Genomic DNA, 12,706 nt, shown 5'->3' with positions numbered 1-12,706 from the left:
TTTTAAACAACATTAAGGAGTGTAAACATCATTATATAGAGCATTTATCGAAAAACTCAATTTTGTAGGGGTTAACCTTCACATTTTGAAAAAAATTCAAAAAACTTGACAATCTTTTTTTATTGCATAGTTGCATTCTTAACAGACATATGATGATGGTCAAAGAGGTTTGAAATGTATGTTGTGTCCGTTTCTCTAGAAAATATCTATTTTTATAGTAAGACAAATTTTTTTATTACGTAGTTGCATCTTTAATAGATATATGATGATGGTCAAAGAGGTTTTAAATATATGTTGTGTCTGTTTCTCTAGAGAATATATATTTATAGTGTTTAGTCCACTAATTTAAGTAGTATATAAAATTTATAAAATTAAATTTTTAAAAACTATAGGGATGTCTATGTTCCATGAACGAGAGTTTAGCATACATTAATACAAATGTATAATGAGGTTAGAAATTTTTAAACAACAATAAATAATGTAAATCTCAATATATACTGCAATTACCGAAAAAACTCAATTTTGTTGGAGTTAACCTTCAAATTTTGAGAAAATTTTAAAAAATAGGACGATATGTTTTTATTGCATAGTTACATCTTTAGTAGACATATGATGATTGTCAAAGAGGTTTGAAATGTATGATGTGTCTGTTTCTCCGTAGAATATATATTTTATAGTGTTTAGTCCATTGATTTAAGTGGTATATAAAATTTATTAAATTAAAATTTTAAAACCTATAGTGATGTCTATGTTTTATGAAATAGAGTTTATCATACATTATTACAAATGTATAATGTGGTTAGAAATTTTTAAACAACATTAAGGAGTGTAAACATCATTATATAGAGCATTTATCGAAAAACTCAATTTTGTAGGGGGTTAACCTTCAGATTTTGAAAAAAATTCAAAAAACTTGAAAATATTTTTTTATTGCATAGTTGCATTCTTAACATACATATGATGATGGTCAAAGAGGTTTCAAATATATGTTGTGTCCGTTTCTCTAGAAAATATCTGTTTTATAGTGTTTAGTCCACTGATTTAAGTAGTATATAAAATTTATTAAATTAAATTTTTAAAAACTCTAATGATATCTATGTACCATGAAAGAGAGTTTAGCATACATTAATATAAATGTAGAATGTGGTTAGAAAATTTTAAACAACACTAAAGAATGTAAATTTCAATATACATTGCAATTACAAAAAAAACATTGAATTTTGTAGGGGTTAACCTTCAAATTTTGAGAAATTGAAAAATAAGACAATCTTTTTTTATTACATAGTTGCATCCTTAATAGATATATGATGATGGTCAGAGAGGTTTTAAATATATGTTGTGTCTGTTTCTCTAGAGAATATATTTTTATAGTGTTTAATCCACTAATTTAAGTAGTATATAAAATTTATTAAATTAAATTTTTAAAAACTATAGGGATGTCTATGTACCATGAACGAAAGTTTAGCATACATTAATACAAATGTAGAATGTGCTTAGAAATTTTTAAACAACAATAAATAATGTAAATCTCAATATATACTGCAATTACCGAAAAAACTCAATTTTGTAGGACGATATGTTTTTATTCCATAGTAAATAAAAAATAAAAAATAGGACGATATGTTTTTATTCCATAGTTACATCCCTAGTAGACATATGATTATGGTCAAAGAGGTTTGAAATGTATGATGTGTCTGTTTCTCTAGAGAATATATATTTATAGTAATTAGTCCACTAATGTAAGCAGCATATAAAATTTATTAAATTAAATTTTTAAAAACTATAGTGATGTCTATGTTCCATGAACGAGAGTTTAACATACATTAATACAAATTTAGAACGTGGTTATCAATTTTTAAACAATATTAAAGAATGTAAACTTCAATATATATTGCAATTACCGAAAAAACTCAATTTTTTAGGGGTTAACCTTCAGATTTTGAGAAAAATTTAAAAAATAAGACAGTTTTTTTATTGCATAATTGCATCCTTAGCGGACATATGATGATGGTCAAAGAGGTTTGAAATGTATGTTGTGTTCATTTCTCTAGAGAATATATATTTTATTGTGTTTTGCCCACTGATTTAAGTAATATATAAAATTTATTAAATTAAATATTTAAAAACTATAGTGATGTCTATGTACCATGAAAGAGAGTTTAGCATATATTAATTAAAATATATAATTTGGTTAGAAATGTTTTAGGCAACATTAAAAAGTGTAAACTTCATTATATAGAGAATTTATCGAAAACTCAATTTTGTAGGGGGTTGTTAATCGTCATTTGAAAAAAATTCAAAAAATTTGACAATATTTTTTAATTGCATTGTTGCATCCTTGACAGACTTATGATGATGGTCAAGGAGGTTTGAAATATATATATTGTGTCCGTTTCTCTAGAGAATATATATTTTATTGTATTTAGTCTATTGATTTAAATAGTATATAAAATTTATTAAATTAAATTTTTAAAAACTATAATGATGTTTATGTACCATGAAAGAGAGTTTAGCATTCATTAATACAAATGTATAATGTGGTTCAAAATTTTAAACAACATTAAAGAGTGTAAACTTCATTATATAGTGCATTTATCGAAAAACTCAATTTTGTAGGGGTTAACCTTCAGATTTAGAAATAAATTCAAAAAATTTGACAATTTTTTTTTATTGCATAGTTACATTCTTAGAAGACATTTGATGATGGTCAAAGAGGTTTGAAATGTGTGTTGTGTCCTTTTCTCTAGAGAATATATATTTTATAGTGTTTAGTCCACTGATTTAAATAGTATATATAATTTATTAAATTAATTTTTTTAAACTATAGTGATGTTGATGTACTATGAAAAAGAGTTTAGTATACATTAATAAAAATGGATAATGTGGTTAGAATTTTTTTAAACAACATTAAAGAGTGTAAACTTCATTATATAGAGCATTTATCGAAAACTCAATTATGTAAGGGTTAACCTTCGGATTTTGAAAAAAATTCAAAAAACTTGACAATCTTTTTTTACTGTATAGTTGCATCCTTGACAGACATATGATGATGGTCAAGGAGGTTTGAAATGTATATTGTGTCAGTTTCTCTAGAGAATATATATTTTATAGTGTTTAGTCCACTGATTTAAATAGTATATATAATTTATTAAATTAATTTTTTTAAACTATAGTGATGTTGATGTACTATGAAAAAGAGTTTAGTATACATTAATAAAAATGGATAATGTGGTTAGAATTTTTTTAAACAACATTAAAGAGTGTAAACTTCATTATATAGAGCATTTATCGAAAAACTCAATTTTGTAGGGGTTAACCTTCAGATTTAGAAATAAATTCAAAAAATTTGACAATTTTTTTTTATTGCATAGTTACATTCTTAGAAGACATTTGATGATGGTCAAAGAGGTTTGAAATGTATGTAGTGTCCTTTTCTCTAGAGAATATATATTTTATAGTGTTTAGTCCACTGATTTAAATAGTATATATAATTTATTAAATTAATTTTTTTAAACTATAGTGATGTTGATGTACTATGAAAAAGAGTTTAGTATACATTAATAAAAATGGATAATGTGGTTAGAATTTTTTTAAACAACATTAAAGAGTGTAAACTTCATTATATAGAGCATTTATCGAAAACTCAATTATGTAAGGGTTAACCTTCGGATTTTGAAAAAAATTCAAAAAACTTGACAATCTTTTTTTACTGTATAGTTGCATCCTTGACAGACATATGATGATGGTCAAGGAGGTTTGAAATGTATATTGTGTCAGTTTCTCTAGAGAATATATATTTTATTGTGTTTAGTCTATTGAATTAAATAGTATATAAAATTTATTAAATTAAAATTTTAAAAACTATAGTGATGTCGATGTACCGTGAAAGGGAGTTTAACATACATTAATAAAAATGTATAATGTGGTTAGAAATTTTTTTAAACAACATTAAAGAGTGTAAACTTCATTATATAGTGCATTTATCGAAAAACTCAATTTTGTAGGGGTTAACCTTCAGATTTAGAAATAAATTCAAAAAATTTGACAATTTTTTTTTATTGCATAGTTACATTCTTAGAAGACATTTGATGATGGTCAAAGAGGTTTGAAATGTGTGTTGTGTCCTTTTCTCTAGAGAATATATATTTTATAGTGTTTAGTCCACTGATTTAAATAGTATATATAATTTATTAAATTAAATTTTTTAAAACTATAGTGATGTTGATGTACCATGAAAGAGAGCTTAGCATACATTAATAAAAATGGATAATGTTGTTAGAAATTTTTTAAACAACATTAAAGAGTGTAAACTTCATTATATAGAGCATTTATCGAAAAACTCAATTTTGTAGGGGTTAACCTTCAGATTTAGAAATAAATTCAAAAAAGTTGACAATCTTTTTTTATTGCATAGTTACATTCTTAGCAGACATTTGATGATGGTCAAAGAGGTTTGAAATGTATGTAGTGTCCTTTTCTCTAGAGAATATATATTTTATAGTGTTTAGTCCACTGATTTAAATAGTATATATAATTTATTAAATTAAATTTTTTAAAACTATAGTGATGTTGATGTACCATGAAAGAGAGCTTAGCATACATTAATAAAAATGGATAATGTTGTTAGAAATTTTTTAAACAACATTAAAGAGTGTAAACTTCATTATATAGAGCATTTATCGAAAACTCAATTTTTTAGGGGTTAACCTTCGGATTTTTAAAAAAATTCATAAAATTTGACAATATTTTTTATTGCATAGTTGCATCCTTAAGAGACATATGATGATGGTCAAAAAGGTTTGAAATTTATGATGTGTCCGTTTCTCTAGAGAATATATATTTTATAGTGTTTAGTCCACTGATTTAAGTAGTATACAAAATTTATTAAAATAAATTTTTAAAAACTATAGTGATGTCTATGTATCATGAAAGAGAGTTTAGCATACATTAATATAAATGTAGAATGTGGTTAGAAATTTTTAAACAACACTATAGAATGTAAACTTCAATATATACTGCAATTACAGGGAAAAAAACTCAATTTTGTAGGGGTTAACCTTAAGATTTTCAGAAAAAATTAAAAAATAAGACAATTTTTTTTTATTGCATAGTCAGACATGATGATGGTCATAGAGGTTTGAAATGTATGTTGTATCCATTTCTATAGAGAATATATATTTTATAGTGTTTAGTTCACTGATTTAAGTAGTATATAAATTTATTAAATTAAATTTTAAAAACTATAGTGATGTCGATGTACCGTGAAAGAGAGTTTAACATACATTAATAAAAATGTATAATGTGGTTAGAAATTTTTTTAAACAACATTAAAGAGTGTAAACTTCATTATATAGATCATTTATCGAAAAACTCAATTTTGTAGGGGTTAACCTTCAGATTTTGAAATCAATAAAAATTAACCTTCAGAGTTAACTTGAAAAACTCAATTTTTAATCAATTCATTCAGAGTTAATTTTTCTCAAACAATCTATGTTCACGTTTCCATTCTTTAATTCTTTTGCATGTCTTTAATCAAGATGCAGTCTCTTTCTGACAGCTAATTCTGGCCTAACAAACCGATTAAAAGAACATGAAGAAGGCATGTAGTTTGTTAAAGTGACACACAAAGAAAGAGATGTATGTACATATGGTTGGTTAAGTGGTACGTAGTTCTAACAAAACCTCACCTAATAGTCTTCCACTATTTGTTAGTATATATTGAGTCAACAAAGACAATATCAAAATTATGAAAACATCTGTCCGAACACACATTACAAGACTAAAATGATTTTGGTGTTAGTTTTTTCTCTGTTGGCTATTCTCTTTCTTAATGTTTTTCTATGGAGATGGCTAAAAGCCTCAGCATGTAACGTCCAAAAGCTTCCTCCAGGTCCACCAAGGTGGCCTATTTTGGGCAACCTTCTCCAATTGGGCCCTTTACCTCACCGGGACATGGCCGCTCTCTGTAACAAGTACGGCCCACTAGTTTACCTTCGGCTCGGAAACATCGATGCTATCACAACAAATGATCCGGAGACCATCCGAGAGATCCTCTTTCGGCAGGACGATGTCTTTGCATCAAGGCCTAAAACACTTGCCGCGGTCCACTTGGCGTATGGTTGCGGCGATGTAGCGTTGGCACCAATGGGCCCACATTGGAAACGAATGAGGAGGATATGCATGGAGCACCTACTTACAACCAAAAGGCTTGAATCTTTTACTGCACAGCGAGCTGAGGAAGCTCAATATCTAATCCAAGATGTGTTCAAAAGAGCGGAATGCGGAAAGCCCATAAACCTTAGAGAAGTATTAGGTGCTTTCTCTATGAACAATGTGACCAGGATGCTACTAGGGAAACAATTCTTTGGGCCTGGATCAGTAGTTAGTCCAAAAGAAGCACAAGAGTTTATGCATATAACTCACAAGTTGTTTAGGCTGTTGGGTGTTATTTACTTGGGAGACTACTTGCCCTTCTGGAGATGGGTGGATCCATACGGCTGCGAGAAAGAAATGAGGGACGTGGAGAAGCGTGTGGACAAGTTTCACACGAAGATCATCGAGGAACACAGAAGGGCAAAACGAAAAAAGGAAGATAGTAATAATAATGACGTAGACATGGATTTTGTTGACGTTTTACTATCTCTTCCTGGTGAGAATGGGAAAGCACACATGGAAGACGTTGAAATTAAAGCTCTCATTCAGGTTACATTACTTACCAATTTTGTTAATGCATCAAATGAATCGCTGTTAAAAACTCCTTAGTTTGTTGCATTATATTATAATGTTTTTCTTTATAGAATTAAAATGTGCAGTCAGTCTTTTGTTTGTGTTTGACGTTTGTAATAATGAGAGTAGGACATGATAGCTGCTGCGACCGACACGTCCGCGGTCACGAACGAGTGGGCTATGGCTGAAGTAATTAAGCAGCCGCGAGTGATGCGTAAGATTCAAGAGGAGCTCGATAATGTTGTTGGAATAAACCGAATGGTCAATGAGTCGGATCTAGTCCATTTAAACTATCTACGTTGTGTGGTAAGAGAGACGTTTCGAATGCACCCCGCCGGACCGTTCTTGATTCCTCACGAATCCGTGCGACCAACAACGATCGACGGCTATTACATTCCGGCAAAGACACGTGTATTCATCAATACTCATGGGTTAGGTCGAAACACTAGTGTATGGACTACTGACATTGACGAGTTTAGGCCGGAACGACATTGGCCTGTCGATGGCAGCGGCAGGGTGGAGATAAGTCATGGTCCAGATTATAAGATATTACCGTTTAGCGCCGGGAAAAGGAAATGCCCCGGAGCTCCGTTAGGTGTGACGATGGTGCTGATGGCTTTGGCTCGGCTCTTCCATTGCTTTGACTGGACTACAACGGAAAATATTGATACGGTGGAAGTGTACGGAATGACTATGCCTAAGGCTAAACCATTGTGGGCGTTAGCTAAGCCACGATTGGCAGCTCATTTGTACACATGATACAATTGGACATCAAGACTTATATTTAATTAGCCATTTCGGTCTCAAATAATATCATTGCAATTCGTCTACGTTGCGCAACAGATTTTTAAATATATGATATCCATGTTTCTCGGTCGATTTCCATGACAACTGATAAGAACACACGTTAAATCTCTAATGAACCATGTTATGTTAGACTTGGAACATTACAAGACACTTATATGTCATAATGTGTATCTCTAATCATCAAGCAGTGTATCATTAGTTTAGTGGAGAGTCAGGCAATGCTTATTTGATTATCATGTCGAATGCAAATTGTTCATGGCCACCACCATGTAATGATGAGTGAGCACTTAGCATATACTAGTAAGTACTATAAAGCAATAAAGCAAAAAGTGTTTCTTGTAATGGCTTTTGCTTTCTTGTCTCTTTTACATTTGAGCCTTTAATCAAATACTACTTTACTCCATTTTTCAGATTCTTTAGTTGCGCTTTTCTCGTAATGCGCTGATTTTTCATCGCATTGGAACTACGCGGAAACTAGAGCCTTGGCTTGCCCAGACCAGGAAAACCGGTCTCAAAAAATATTTGGTTGATGAACTGACCGGCCAAGTAGGTGTTTCTTGTGTGATAGACAACTCTTTATAAAGTTGTTTTTTTTCCTCGAGCATTTGATGTAGGATTTGAGAATTTCACCTAAACCCTGTGATAAACCATTTATGAGTGTGAAAGTGTGTTAGAAAATAAATGCTTTCAACTGTAAGAACTCATGATTCACTGTTCACATTTGTATTCTAGATTTCACATGCTTTGGTGTTCAAAAAAAGGTTTTCACATTCTTTATACTACTGTGAAAGAGATTGGTCAGAGCATTTAATTGGTGTCACACTGTCACACATCCCAATACCACTCTATATTACTATTTGTTTTTGTTTTTGTTGTATTCATTTTAAAAGAAGAACGTCATAGTGATAGTAAGGCTTAGTAGCATGCTGTTAACATATATCGAAGCACTGAATATTAAAGTTCCAAACCTTGGATATCGAATTCTCGTGTGAGAGTAAATGAAAAGAGTGTTCGATGATATCAATAAATCTAATAAGAAGGTGAGATCTAAAGTTCGTGACGAATAAACACGAATACTTTTCATCTCACCGTGTTAGATTATCTTTCGTCAGAATATTTTGCATGTATTTTTTTCACCCATGTGGAATGTTTTAGTTTTTGACAACTCAAGAGCGAATTATGGCACAAATTGTGGGTGAATTATTGGGCATGATTAACTTTATAAAATAAGCCTTCTCCCTTTTCCACAAACAATTAACATAGTTGTTTATCTCCTCAAATAAACTGATCATGTCATAATGTTCCCCCACACCGCATGATGCTTCATACTAGTGTTTACTATTATCCACCGAATCTATAAACGTCGCTTTTAATCTTACGATAAAAATGAGAGTAGATATTTATTTGAAAAAGAAGAATATCATTCACACATTTCCATTTATTACAGAAAAAGAATATTAAAAAGGCGTGTCTCTTCAAGAAGACTTAGTTCAAAGCTGAATTATTTATACAGAGACCACTCTCACTGCCATTCCCCAGAGAAAACGAGAGAAATGGAAGGAAGAAGAAAAGCTTTGCTCTTTACTCTCTGTTTCTTCTTCTTCTCTCTACCTTCCTTGTCTTCCCTTCCTGCTTACCAAACTCTAGTTCCCACTTCTCACTCTCTTCCTTCCGCTTCTCCCATCTCATTCCAACCCGAATCCGAACCCGTTTCTGAATCGTTGATAGGATCCGGATCCGACTCCGAGTCGTCCATTACACTAAACCTCGACCATATCGACGCTCTCTCCACCAACAGAACTCCCGAAGAGCTCTTCAGCTCTCGTCTCCAGCGTGACTCCCGGCGCGTGAAGTCAATCGCTACACTCGCCGCCCGGATCCCCAGAAGAAACACCACTCGTGCGCCGAGACCCGGCGGATTCAGCAGCTCCGTCGTCTCTGGTCTCTCCCAGGGAAGTGGAGAGTACTTCACGCGCTTCGGTGTCGGAACTCCGGCGAGATATGTCTACATGGTGCTCGACACCGGAAGCGACATCGTCTGGCTCCAATGCGCTCCTTGCCGGAGATGCTACTCTCAGTCCGACCCGATTTTCGACCCGAGAAAGTCCCGGACCTACTCGACGATCCCCTGTTCTTCGCCTCTCTGCCGCCGGTTAGACTCCGCCGGATGCAACACGCGCCGCCGGACTTGCCTCTACCAAGTCTCGTACGGCGATGGTTCTTTCACCGTCGGCGATTTCGCCACCGAAACGCTGACGTTCCGTCGAAACCGCGTTAAAGGCGTCGCCGTCGGGTGTGGTCACGACAATGAAGGTCTCTTCGTCGGAGCCGCCGGTTTGTTAGGTCTCGGGAAAGGAAGGTTATCGTTTCCCGGTCAGACCGGTCGCCGGTTTAATCAGAAGTTCTCTTACTGTTTAGTCGACAGATCCGCTTCCTCCAAACCTTCCTCCGTCGTCTTCGGAAACGCCGCCGTTTCGCGAACCGCCAAGTTCACGCCGCTCTTATCGAATCCGAAGCTTGATACATTCTACTACGTCGAGCTGCTCGGAATAAGCGTCGGAGGGACGCGCGTCCCCGGCGTAGCCGCTTCTCTTTTCAAACTCGACCAGATCGGTAACGGTGGAGTCATTATCGACTCGGGTACCTCTGTGACCCGGCTGGTCCGACCCGCTTACGTTGCTATGAGAGACGCGTTCCGGGTCGGAGCCAAGAGTTTGAAACGAGCGCCGGACTACTCTCTCTTCGATACGTGTTTCGATCTCTCTCATCAAAACGAGGTTAAAGTTCCGACGGTGGTTCTACACTTCCGTGGAGCTGACGTGTCACTTCCGGCGACTAATTATCTGATTCCGGTGGACACTAACGGCAAGTTCTGCTTTGCTTTTGCCGGTACGATGAGCGGGCTATCCATTATCGGGAACATCCAGCAGCAGGGTTTCCGGGTCGTTTACGATTTGATGGGTTCCCGAGTCGGGTTTGCTCCACGAGGATGTGCTTAATCCTGACCCGACCCGATCCAGTACGGATAATGTACTTTGTTTCCTTTTTTCAAATTTCATGTATTAGACGAGACCTTTGTTTTTCTCAGACAAGTGAATCTTTGGCGGTTGAGTTTAAATACGTGTTGATAAAAACTTCACGTGTTGTCGGCTGTATTATTAGCGTCTTAAATGTTTTTCAACTCTTGGGCCAAAGAGAGCGTGCATGATCTTTTTTAATTAGCCAAAAGCTTTCATTTACTTTTAGTGAACCAACAAATGACAATTACTGGAACTTTTTAATACTACTATTTGATTTATAAAGATTATTATGCAAACAAGTTTACGGAATAAGTCGGATCAAGATTATGAAAACAAGTTTCAAGACCATGCTATAGAAACTAGTACTCTACAATACTAGTAGATCTTAAGGAAGGTAGAGTACGTCCAAAATCTAATTAATATTTTTTTGTGTAAATCTTGGTAAAGTACTGTGGAAATGTGTATTATACAGGCTAATAGGGCACATGAATTTTCGTGTTATTATTTCTTAAACAGACAAAAACGAAGATCCAGCGCCACGTCAGAGACAGTGGTCCGATTTTTATATATTTTATTGGGTTGAATACTTCTTTAATACTACTAGTAATTTTGGGTTTAATCTACTTTATCACCAAATTATCTTGAACAAGAGATATTAGAATGTTGTCTTCACTCGGTTAGATATTGTAGTTTATTTGTAAATTGAGTTTTCTGTATGTTGTGGGACAAACCGATGAAGTGGTTATTTTGGCTATTTGCGAAGATCACCACTGTGGTTGATGTAGTGTGATAGCTTGACATTATATCTAACGAAGTTCAATAGTTATGGTCACTGTGCATCAATTTTTAATTAAAGAAACTCGAATGATTTTCATAATCGTCAAACTTATCGGAACAGAAAGTTGTCATCGATCGTTAGTATAACCTTTGAAATATATATAGATCAATGCAGATTACGGATCAAATTTTGGATAACAAACAATATCTCACCTTTACTTTAACCTTAATGTTAAGTTTTGACTAAAATTAAAACCACATTTAGGCAATACTTAACATTAGCGGCATTCCGGTATTCAATATTCACCGTGCGTTGACTCATGCAAACGATATATTTACATTTGACGTTCATAAATAGAAACAATTACTTATTGATTCGTTTTCCCTCTCAACAAATCCTATCGGAGAGTTAATTACACCTTCACCTGCAATTGAGTAATTAACTCTCCTGTAAAAATATTATACCCTCTTTTGTTTCTTTTCCATTTAGAAAAATGGAGCTTCGTCAACGGGAATTACTAGCTCCGTTTCCCATATTCATCGCCATTACGTTATTCCTCCTTCAGCTCTGTGCCGCGACGTCCCAAATCAATCACAGCGAGTCGTCTAAACAAACCTCCGTCAGCTCTCCGTCAGCGCCAAATTCACGATTTCTGTCTTCATCAGCTCTGTCGTTAACCGGAAAACATTCCTCCTTCAGGTGGGGGAGAAGACGACATCGTAACAAAGTAAACAGAGCGAGCATTGAGTTTCTATACGCACATAACCTCGTACGAGCGCGCGTGGGAGAACCGCCGTTAGAATGGGATGGAAGATTAGCGGCGTATGCACGTGCGTGGGCGAGACAGCGCGTCGGAGACTGCAGGCTTGTTCACTCGAATGGTCCGTTCGGAGAAAACATATTTTGGGCCGGACAGAATAACTGGAGGCCCATTGATATCGTCAAAGTGTGGGCCGATGAAAATAAGTTCTACGACGTTAATGGTAACACGTGTGAGCCGGGGCAAATGTGTGGACACTACACGCAGATCGTGTGGAGAGATAGCACGAAGGTTGGGTGCGCACGTGTGGATTGTTCAAACGGCGGCCTTTATGCGATTTGTGTTTATAACCCACCGGGAAATTTTGAAGGTGAAAACCCATTTGTAAGTTATCACGACCAGATTGGTCTTCTTCGGGAAGAACCACCGGCGGTTGTCGTTAATCCATTTTAACTCGAAAATGGCGCGAAAGCTGAGGACACCATGGTTCTGCATTTTTAGTTGTTAATATTTCTTTTTATTCGCAGTATTATTATTATTTTTGGAAAAAACTTATCTTGGGTTTATTCAGAGGTATTATCATCTAATAACTGATTCAATAAACAAGTTTATAAA

The 12,706-nt window shown here is 34.3% G+C and overlaps 3 protein-coding genes across 3 annotated transcripts; all 3 read left to right on the top strand.

The window, feature by feature from the left end:
- Positions 1-5,731: 5,731 nt before the first annotated feature.
- On the top strand, positions 5,732-7,603 carry LOC106293335 (cytochrome P450 703A2). The gene is made up of 2 exons (XM_013729001.1): positions 5,732-6,702; positions 6,856-7,603. The coding sequence occupies exons 1-2, from the start codon at positions 5,785-5,787 to the stop codon at positions 7,483-7,485; spliced, it is 1,548 nt and encodes a 515-aa protein (XP_013584455.1). The 5' UTR covers positions 5,732-5,784; the 3' UTR covers positions 7,486-7,603.
- A 1,386-nt stretch (positions 7,604-8,989) lies between these two features.
- On the top strand, positions 8,990-10,775 carry LOC106295756 (protein ASPARTIC PROTEASE IN GUARD CELL 1). Its single transcript, XM_013731730.1, has one exon. The coding sequence runs from the start codon at positions 9,087-9,089 to the stop codon at positions 10,530-10,532; it is 1,446 nt and encodes a 481-aa protein (XP_013587184.1). The 5' UTR covers positions 8,990-9,086; the 3' UTR covers positions 10,533-10,775.
- Positions 10,776-11,681: 906 nt separating this feature from the next.
- On the top strand, positions 11,682-12,654 carry LOC106294411 (pathogenesis-related protein 1A-like). The gene has a single exon (XM_013729964.1). It carries the CDS (start codon positions 11,825-11,827, stop codon positions 12,542-12,544), a length of 720 nt encoding a protein of 239 aa, XP_013585418.1. The 5' UTR covers positions 11,682-11,824; the 3' UTR covers positions 12,545-12,654.
- Positions 12,655-12,706: the final 52 nt, after the last annotated feature.

The sequence above is a fragment of the Brassica oleracea genome, chromosome C5, assembly GCF_000695525.1.
Source record: "Brassica oleracea var. oleracea cultivar TO1000 chromosome C5, BOL, whole genome shotgun sequence".
Classification (NCBI taxonomy): Eukaryota; Viridiplantae; Streptophyta; class Magnoliopsida; order Brassicales; family Brassicaceae; genus Brassica; species Brassica oleracea.
Note: the sequence above shows the minus strand (reverse complement) of the source record. Positions and strands in the feature narration are given on the sequence as shown.

Bases quoted from the DNA above. Each gene is read 5' to 3' on its own strand.
- LOC106293335 (XM_013729001.1), top strand. From the start codon at position 5,785: ATGATTTTGGTGTTAGTTTTTTCTCTGTTGGCTATTCTCTTTCTTAAT. The intron at 6,703-6,855 runs GTTACATTACTT...TAATGAGAGTAG, and splicing joins AAATTAAAGCTCTCATTCAG to GACATGATAGCTGCTGCGAC.
- LOC106295756 (XM_013731730.1), top strand. From the start codon at position 9,087: ATGGAAGGAAGAAGAAAAGCTTTGCTCTTTACTCTCTGTTTCTTCTTC.
- LOC106294411 (XM_013729964.1), top strand. From the start codon at position 11,825: ATGGAGCTTCGTCAACGGGAATTACTAGCTCCGTTTCCCATATTCATC.